The sequence below is a fragment of the Mugil cephalus genome, chromosome 21, assembly GCF_022458985.1.
Source record: "Mugil cephalus isolate CIBA_MC_2020 chromosome 21, CIBA_Mcephalus_1.1, whole genome shotgun sequence".
NCBI lineage: Eukaryota > Metazoa > Chordata > Actinopteri > Mugiliformes > Mugilidae > Mugil > Mugil cephalus.
In genome coordinates, this window is record NC_061790.1 from 10,652,940 (window position 1) to 10,662,981 (window position 10,042).

The following is a 10,042-nucleotide window of genomic DNA, read 5'->3' on the forward strand; positions in this document are numbered from 1 at the left end:
AAGCGCTGTCAGACAGTCGAGGATACCATGCTGAGCTTTGAACTACTCTTCAAGAGAGCTCAGGGTGACGTGACGGAGGCTTCATCCAGTCTCATATCCAGCACAAAAATAAAACAAAGCCGTGGCTGTTTTTTAACCCAGCCACCAGCCGTTTCTACACTGACATGACTGGAATGATGAGCATGAAAACATATGAAAGCAATATTATGATCTGCTTAGAGAGAATTATATGCACCATTTAACACACCATGTGAATGAGCTTGTGCTCTACGCACCGAACACGACTGACTGACTAACTGACAGAGGAACCCTGTGCACAGTGTGTTTCCTGAACTCTGGTGAGGTCACTGTGCCACAATTGAGTCATATCACATAAGAGAAATGACTGTCGCTCCTTAAATCCCATCACGAAAGCCACCTTTACTCACGGAGCTGTCAGAAACATGGCAGCTGAAACCAGGAAGGGCTCTGCTACTTTCACAATACAACGCTTTTTTTATGTTCTTTGAAAGCGTTGCGATGTGTCAGATGCACATGTCATGGGTGTGAGACGCCTGCAGTGAACGCTTGTCTCACATAGATGTGATCATTGACCTGAACTCCGATTTCAATACATCTACCTAAATTTAGGTAAATGCACGTAGTTGCACATTCAGACTAGTGAATATAATTTGTATCGGTGCCTGCACTGGACAAGACAATCCAGTGTGATTGAGTGTCTAAAAGGCTTTCCACCTCCTCTTATAACCAGCTGATGAGACTGTGTATGTGGAGTGCTGTAACAACCCTCCATAAAGAGAAAAGAGCTACAGAGGGATGGTGTCTCGCGCATTAAAAAGGTAGTAGCTCATGTTGCCTGTGGCAGATAGATCTGTTTGTTGTGTTGGCCCTGAAAAGCTTTGGGAAAAGCAAATGGGTAAATGGGCAGCAGAGACTCATATACAGTCCGTGTGGAGAATAATAATATATATAAAAAAAAAAAAATGAGGCAGTACTCAGCAGGGACGGGGAAGTATTGACCCCAAATGTAGACATTTATCAAATGAGGAAGGAGCCTGACAAAAACTAAATCTGACATCCAGGGGGAAATACTAAAGGTTTTTGGTGAGCAAACATTCTTAGCGGGGGTCCCCAAGGATGTCATGACAGGATTTGTCCTGGAATAAGACATCAATTTCTGTCACACCTGTTTAATGTCACATGTGACTTTGAGAATGTCTTTAGTTCGACCGAGGAGTGGCGCGGTCTTCAGAAATGTATACGGGTGGGGTTGTATGAGGCACTTATATAAATGGCGGTTGGCACGGCCCACATTTGGAGAAGCAGAGAAAAAGCTCTGGCAAGGAATCAAAGAAATGAATGGGCTCATATTTTAGCTTCCTAACACACTGGCTGCTTATAAAAACATCTTTCAGGCGTAAGCTATTTTTAGAATATCACAGTTGTGCCTTGCCTTCAGAGAGCATTTTCCAGCAGGGACCTGAATCCAATAGCTATTGACCTATGGTCCCTTCAAAGCCACCAGACTCCATTAACAATTTTGCTTCTTAGGAGAGACTCGTGTTACTGAGAGACTTATGTGTTAGTTTGGATACAAATCCAATATAACGTGAAACCTAACCAACCAACAGAGGTCAACGCAGCGATACTTTTCTAAACACTGCAAACTGTTAAGTGTCTTATCTGGTCTTCATACGTTTTGAGGGTTAATTTAAAGATAAGTCTGGGTCAGTTAATTGGCACGGCAGAGCCTAGTGCACTGGTAACTTCAGTTCAGGATAATTTTAATTAACAACATCCACACGGGTCAAGATTTAAGCCTCTCTTAAAAAAAGTTTTTAAAAAACGATTTTTTTGTATATTATTATAGAAGTAGTTCTAGGGGAGCCTCTGTGCTTAACGCCAGGGCAAACTTTGCTCGCCACTACTGACATCAGCTTCAGATCAAATGAGTTTAATAAAGTGATACAGTGCGTTTTCAAGATGCCTTAAATGAGCAGCGACCTTACGTAACAGCTGGCTTGCTGCAGAGGTTGGTAAATAATTTAGCCTCCTCTAAATGTGACGAGTTCTTTTCCTTGTAATTGACGCTTCCTTGAGGGTTACTTTACCTTCTGCTTGATGGAGCCGGGCCAGCGGCGGCCACCGTGTATGCAGACAGACGGTCTGAGTGGCCTTTACGAGCAGCGTTTCTCGCCACAGTTGGAAAACATTCTCAGTGTTTCAAATTATCTCAACCTTTACCTCTGAGTCACGTTGTCATGATTGATTGTGTCTCCTGTCTGGCATGCAGCAACATGGAAGTAGAGGATCCAGACACTGGTGAGTGATGTAACGATTGTGTTATTTTATGACTATGTGTCTTGGTAATGAATGTTGCTGCAGGGAGATTGCAACATGCATCTATAGGACCATTCTGTTTTCACATCATCCATGCTGACATGCAAGAAGCACATCGTCTAAATAAGCGACTGGCATTTGTGATGAGCTTACATTCCTTAAGGCTCTCTCCATATTTGAAAGTGCTGGAATTTAGCTTATTTGGCACTATATGTATGTTTTCCTGAATATATCTGAATTACACATTCAGTGTTGTTTCAGTCATTCACATCGACCTCGCTTGTGTGCTTCCATTTATTTACCGTCCCTCATATTCCTCAGTTTTTTTTTAAACATTTCTTATCCTTCTAAATAAAAATTGAAAGTCTCTTGCCTCCTTCTCTCTGTTCTTTTCCCGTCTCTGTCAGACTGGCCGAGTCCCGCTCCGAACCCGTCTCTGACAATGCAGCTCTGAGTCCCCTGAAGGTCTCCAGTGAAAATGTGTTGCCTGTCTGCAACGACGAGTTCCAATAACACACTGGCAATAACCGCCCGCCGTACAGCACCACCCCAAATTATAAAGAACGCATATGTCATCCCACACAACCCACTTCACTCGATCAGACAGAAAAACATCTCACGGTCCCTGATGCGCAAACTGGATCAGAGAGGCTGTGTTTGATATTCTGTGACCGCTGCAGAGATGCCCGACTGAATACTGTAATATTATAATAAAATTCTATTTCTGTGAGTGCCTGCCAGTCAACAGGCACTCCACGCAGCCATCTCCAGAGATATTCAAATTTCATGAACTCACAAATGGAAAACACAGCACACGGACTTAGAAAAAAACACTGTAAAGCAAAGAAGACTTACCTACCTACATAGCTGGAGATGTCCACAGGATGGATAACAAATTTGGACTAAATCGTTAAGCAGGTCTTTGTATTACAGTCTAGAGATGTCATCTCTTTATGAAAGTGTGTAAGCTCTGTGATCAAAGGCTTTGTTTGGTGAGTAACAGTTGCCAGCCTCAGCGGAAAGAAATCACCATCTGACTCTGCTATGGATACGTTCTGTCATGAATGAGTTAAACATGCATCGTCGTGTTTGTTGTTCCCTTTCATTGGACCCTTTCATTGTCATCTTTCTATTAACAGCAAAAGCACTTGATAGACGAACCGCAACTAACCCTGGAGAATAAGTCAGCGTCTCTCACATACGGATACATGTAACATTTCAAGTCCCCAAATTTCCAAGGTTTGGATTTTTTACATGAGCGAGTGCAGTCAAGCCAGCCTTGAGTCGAGACTTGCCTTCTGTTCAAAGTCAATGAAAGACATTCCAAAAGGCATTTGAAGAAAGGCAACTGGACTTGTAGAAATTTTCCAGTTGCCTTTCTTCAAACGGCTTTTGGATTACTCATGAGCTGGATGACTGAGAACCTTCACAAGCACGGAGAGACCTTCATATCTAGCTTTCACTTAAAATGTAATAAAGTATTGTAAAGGATTCAAAAAGCAAAATAAAAAAAATCTCAATACATTAAAATGTCAAGATGTAAGCCTAAGACAGAATACAAATAACACATTCAATAAGTCTCCTCTTGTAAGACTAATGCAGCTGCAGCCTCTGCCTGTCTCCGGTCCAAACAATACATAATCTGGCTGTTTATCCAAGTTTGCCAACACAGTGTAATAACTGTCATCGTCTATAACATCCTCTGCCCTAAAAGATGTAATTTTTACCATTACAAAAATATTGTTGTAAGTTTGTGATACTAGCAGTTTTAAGAACTGATGAAATCCTTAGTTCAGGGGAGTAACATTTGTTACCCCAGAGACACAGAGAAAATGAAACAACACACTTTTCCCCAATTCCGGAAAATAGAAAAAAGGTTGAAATTTGGCAAAGGGCTCTTTAATGAGTACTTACATTCACTTGTAAGATATTCATAAGAGCCAAATTACAAAAATAGAAAACCAAAATTACAGCAAGTATGTGCCAAGCTCCAAAAGTCTTGGCAACTGTGTTTCCTATAATGTGACTTGATTGGATCTTTTATTAGTCTGTACCTGTCTGATGAATTCTTTCATTTTTATTTTTCCATATTCCCTGTTTGCTCCATCAATCTGTACTTCGCCCCTTTAAGATAAACCAACGGTAATCTAGTTTTAATTATCTTCTTATCTTAATGCAAACACAATCATCAATCACATATAACAGACCGTTTAACGGACATAATGTCTAAATGAAGCAGCAGACCTATCCCCTCGTACGTGAGCTGCCAGGTCCAGCACTCCTTCCCCGGGGTAGCGATATATCTCCTTCTGCGTCGAGCTGTCTCTGTACATAAAGATGATGTCACTGTTAAAGGATACCGACGCTGTTGGGCCACACACTCTTAGAGTAAAGAAACTTATTTCCATATGCTGTATTTTTTCAATGTCAAAGCTGTATGTACTTACTGTAAGTATGCATATTGTATCATCATAAATGATGTAGGGTGACTAGAATCAGGGCTTCACACAGGTGTTTTTTTTTTAAAGATATTTATCACTCTTGTTCAGATGTGTACATGCTTGCTTTAGCTTAGAAGATTTGTACAGATTTAAATGTATGTGAATTTTACTACTGCGGGAATTGCTTTATTTTTTTGTGATCAGCCATTAGTAACCCACACTCAGCACATGATTAATAAGTCAGTAATCACTTGTACACTGATCCCATTTTCCCCTTATTAACTGAAATTCCCTTTCTCTTTTAATCATTCCCCATGAGGTGATTGATTCCAAATCTTATTACAGACAAATTGTTTCTCCGCTCAAGTCTGCGCAGTTTATTTTTACCCAGCTCTCGGCTGACGTTCGCCGTCAAGGGGGTATTATACTGCGCCCCAGCCCAGCTGAAGTGGTCTCCGTATTCATGGCATCATGACTGAGTATAAATGTGACGGCGGGAGGTGGGAGGGAGCGGGGGCTCTGTGGCGTTGTCATGACACCCGCTGCAGAATAATTGGACGGCTTATCAGGTTACACCCCGAAGCTTAATTGCATTGTGTCTGACTGGCTTAAATACCAAATCCACTGCATTAAAATAAAAAATAATAATAAAGAAAAGATTAAAAACCAACATAGTTTAGATGCCAGAAATATAGTAGATCTGTAGCTGAGTGTGTCACAGTATTGATCACAAACTTCAAGGTCATCAGTGACTTATGATTTTTGCACCATCTGCTCACCTTTTAGTTTTTAGCTCTATCATTGATTGGCTGATTGATTCCTGTATAGATGCTTCAGTTTATGCTGATAAAGTGCTATAGGGTCACATTTGGAGATGGGCTGCTGTCCAGGAGCTCTCAGATCTGAATTGGTTTTCACTAGTTTCAAAGCACATTTCTGTACGTAAACCAACTCCGGCACGGTGATTTATAATTAAGATTAGATGCAGTGGTTTAACCAGTCTGTGACCTTTTATAATTGATTTTTGAAATGAAAAAAATAAATAAATAAATAAAATGACTGTAAAATAATCAGATTTTGCACCCAAGCCCTTCTGTATCTTTATTTTCATTATTTATTATTTACAATTAAGCAAATCTTGTATGAATTTTATGATGGTGAGAATACTGTACGCAGCACCTCAGTGCTGGCGAGATTCTTGAATGGATGCAGCTCTCGGGCGCAGCTGAGAGTCTTCGTCTGCCCGCGAGTGCACTGAATACAAATCAGCCCGCGAGGTTCTTGAGCCCAGGAAACATTTAGGGATCGTAAGAATGAAAAAGAGCCTCAGCCGGGAAAAGCAGAGAATTTTCCAATAAGCTATTGTTACCCGAAACATGGTTTACAGTATCGGTTTACTTTAACAAGGTGCTTATTTTCTATCTATGCAATTAGTGGGTTTCCAGCAGTGTCGTGATAATATGACAATAGCAGTTTGTGTGTATACCACAAGCAGTTGTCCTGATCTGTGTACAGATTTGTACAGAATTTGGAAGCTGTTCTGGTTTGTTACATATTTATGCATAATAAAGGACTTTGTACAAATGTTTCCTTGCACCGAGCCGTCCTCTATCTACCTTACACAGCATGATTTCAAACAGTTTGGCCTTCGAGAACACGAGGAATATGATTTCCAATGCGCCTCTTTGTGGTTGCTCTTTGGTAATGTGCGGCCGGAATGAATTCGAACGAGTCGTCCTCGCAAACGGATAAATACGTCTTTGAACATTTCAATGCCGACATGAAATTTAATCCATAGCCTTTTTTCTCTCCAACATTTTCCAGGTCAATGCGGTCGATCAAGACCAAGGGCATGTTCTTGTTTGTCTCTGACAGTTTCATCGATGCGTCTGTTTATTCAGCGCGGCGCTCGTTCCTGGTTGAAACATTTTATTTTTGGTAGGCAGTAAAAAACGTAATGACTGACGTGACAATTCATATATTTATTCGCGAGGTTTAAGTTTAGAGTGTTTAGCTCTGTCGCCTCTGAGAAAGAAGGTTTCAAGTCCTTTCTGTGTGTTCTTTTCTCCTGTCTTCTCCCACAGAGACATGCATGTTGGAGTTAATTTGTGATCGTAGGAGTTGTGTTAGCCTCTAACCCAGTGTCAGCCGGCCTCCCGCGACCCTCCAATGGTAAGGTGTTCTAGATAATGGATGGAAGGATGCTCCCACTATTGTATTTATCCCTGCCTTGCATTTATATGTAACCCTGCTTGCAGTTTACATTACACCTCATTTAATATCAGGTCCAGTTTGATATGTCTGTGGCCTTTAGGAGGGGTCATCTCGCTCCTGAGTTGAGATTAATATTGATTTAATTATGTGCGGCACGCTAAGAATAGTTGTAAATGTCACAGAGAATAGCGACTACAGGGCAAAGTTAAATAAAAGGAAATTAAATATATTGACTGACCTGTGCAGGAGACTTTGTCCACACTTTACCTGGTAGTTGGGATTCTTTTCAAAGACAGTGATTAAGAGTCAAATGTCTCCTTGATCTTCCTCTGGCTGTGAACCCCAGGTCGATAACGCTGAACAACTTCCTTCAAATCACAAACACTCCCAGCTGTTTCGCATTTAATTGGTCCTCTGAACTCGTAGTTTTACTCTCATTCCCGAGCCGAGCAGCTCAAGTCAGGCTTATTGTTAAAAAACAAGCAGATTGCCCATTGTAAGAACTTGCAGAAAATAACAGAGAACAAGACATGACTGTAGTTATGGGAGCACGCTTTCAAGGCCTGACTGTTTATCTGACGGCTGCACCTGGAACAGTTCACATCAAGCGTCGAGGGTTCAGATAAGAGGCATTTTTCACTTATTACACAAGTTAATCTGCTTCGCGTGCGCGTGTTTCTGTGAGTGTTTGTTCGGTCTGGTGAGTGTTTATAGAGATACAGCATGCAAATATCGATTTAATTGCTCCAGAGGCATCGAGTCTCTGCAGTCTCACCATTAGACTGAGGGACGGGAAGAATTAGGCACACGAAGAGGATTCGAAAAGTCCTGGGAAGATCATTCGTGGTTTCACTCTCAAGGTTAGGATGTCAGATTCAGGGCAGAAGTTCAGTATGAAAACTTCAGATTAACCTGTTATATGACATGTTATTTAACAGTGTTTACATGTGTTGCAGAGGAGGATGAGTTAAAAGTCCAGAGAACTAACATGAAAACTCAGTTATGGAGGTCAAGAGGAGGGCGTGGCCTGTCCTCAGCAACAAACCTGTTGGAAAACGGCACAGGAGACTAAAGCCACTTGTATTTCATATGTACAGTAACATAGACGACTAAAGTGTGTTTACAGCTCTGTGTAAGTGTCTGTGCGCTGTGGTGTTTGTGAGAAACTCTTCGGTGGATATGTGCTTTGTGTGGAGTCCATGCTGAGTCACTGACAAGACTGTGCCTCGGCTTAGGCTGATCTCTCTGCCGATTTCCGACAGAGCCGAAGTCAAACAGTCGACCCGCGCCGCGCTAGCCGACCGAAACCTGCTCTGCAATAATGAAATACTTAATTGTGAGGATGACTGCTTGTTTTTTTTTTCTGTGGCCGCAGCGCTATGTCTGCCGTTTCTGCAAAACTGCTCCATCATTGTTTGGCTTCCTGAGCAACGACCCACCCCTGAAACTAGACGTTACATTTAGGTCAGATAACCTGAAAAAGAAGAAGTAAGACAGAACAAGAGTAAAAAAAAAAAAAAAGAAAAAAAATGGAAAGCTTTTCTCCATTCTCCTCATTTTCTTTTAATTCACTAAATGCCAAATTTAGAATCACTGTTTAGCTTTGGGGGAATATGTTCATTAATGTCAGATTTGTCCTCGGTGTCCTGAGCTCGGCTAATGAACAGCTTCATTTAGTATTCAGAAGTGTGTAACTGATTGCTAATTGGATATTTCACACAATTATGAAGTGGCTAATTAGTGATTGATAAGGTGCGCCAGACTGCCCTAATGGCTTAATGTGGCGTTGGTAATGGCTGTACCTTTGGATACGGAGAATGTATTGAGGCCAGCGCGTGGAAGCCAGACACTTAAAACTATGTCAGCCTGTTCTGTGCCTGAGTGTGCAGATTATTTAGTAAACCATATGATGTCTAGTTTCTCCTATTCCTGTTTTTGCAGTGTGAAAAAAAAAAAAGACATACCACATAGAGGCATCACTACAAAAACTAAAACATACATTTGCTCATGATATCTATTTCAGCTTCAACACTGAAGCAGATATATTAACTGTACAGTCAGGACACGGAGGAGAGTGCTAATATTGGACAGAGTGCGGTCTACAACAATAAAAGCAGACTCCGACGCAAGGCCGGCAGTTATAGATATTTATTTATAGATGGGCTATAAACTTAGATCTCTGAATCACATCTAAGATCTAACCACAGCTCATCTTCAGCCACAACAGCCCATAAATCACCTGAGCAGCTAATGGAAGTTTTCTGCGGCGCTGCCCCGAGACCGAGTTAAGAGAGAATACAATCTCACCTATTAATTCCTGAGACACTCTAATCGTTTTCTATTTTAAGATGAGCCGTATTCGTAGACACTTCTTGTGTAATTACATTTCGGATTAGGGGCAGTCTGCTTTTACGGCCGGATGAAATGGCTTATTGAATTTGTTCTGCGAAGTGGTGCAGAAGACGGTCTCGTCTCGTAACTTCTGCCTCGTTATGGATAAACGGAGCAGCTGTTGGTGAGTTAACCAACTGTCATGAGCTGCTCTGCGATTTGACGGCGGTCATCGTCAGGCGGTTTACTACACGGAGGCGGAGCGGCAAACATGGGCCCAGTGTCGGAACGGTGGGAGTGGATCGTTCCTGGCGCCGCGAAGGATATCAATCCATGCTCTGTTGAGCCTCCTGCTTGTCAGGATGGCCATTTGTCAAGCTAGACTCAACAGCCAGCTCTTGGAGAGCTTTAACAAGACGTGTGTTTATCTCCTCTAAATCCTAAATCCGTTTGGTCACAAAAAATGTGTATGAAAGAGTGGTTTTTCTAGTATGTTGTATACACTGCTGTTAGGGAAGAAAGGAATAGTCGACTCCAGTCAAATCTGATTTACACACATACAAAAAATTTGTTCCACGGGTTGAACCCATCCATACCCTTGGAGGCGTGGCCAGGCCAGGAGCAGTTTAGGGTTATTTCCTTGCTTAAGGTGCCTCGGCAATGGGGACCAGTTATCTTACAGTCCCAAAGCTTCTTCTCTTGTGGCAATTCAGTGT

At 41.8% G+C, this 10,042-nt stretch overlaps 1 protein-coding gene across 5 annotated transcripts in view; it reads left to right on the forward strand.

Annotated features, from left to right (window-relative positions):
* The window catches only part of si:dkey-71h2.2 (low density lipoprotein receptor adapter protein 1), a 42,751-nt gene extending 35,717 nt beyond the window's left edge, over positions 1-7,034 (forward strand). For 3 of the 5 annotated variants that reach the window (XM_047574313.1, XM_047574311.1, XM_047574315.1), the window contains exon 9: positions 2,748-6,369. In XM_047574313.1, the coding sequence (XP_047430269.1) occupies positions 2,748-2,853 (106 nt within the window). In that variant the 3' untranslated portion in view covers positions 2,854-6,369. Of the gene's footprint in view, positions 1-2,293; positions 2,323-2,747; positions 6,370-6,865 lie in introns of those variants that run through there. The other 2 variants (XM_047574312.1, XM_047574314.1) reach the window with 2 other exon arrangements.
* Positions 7,035-10,042: the final 3,008 nt, after the last annotated feature.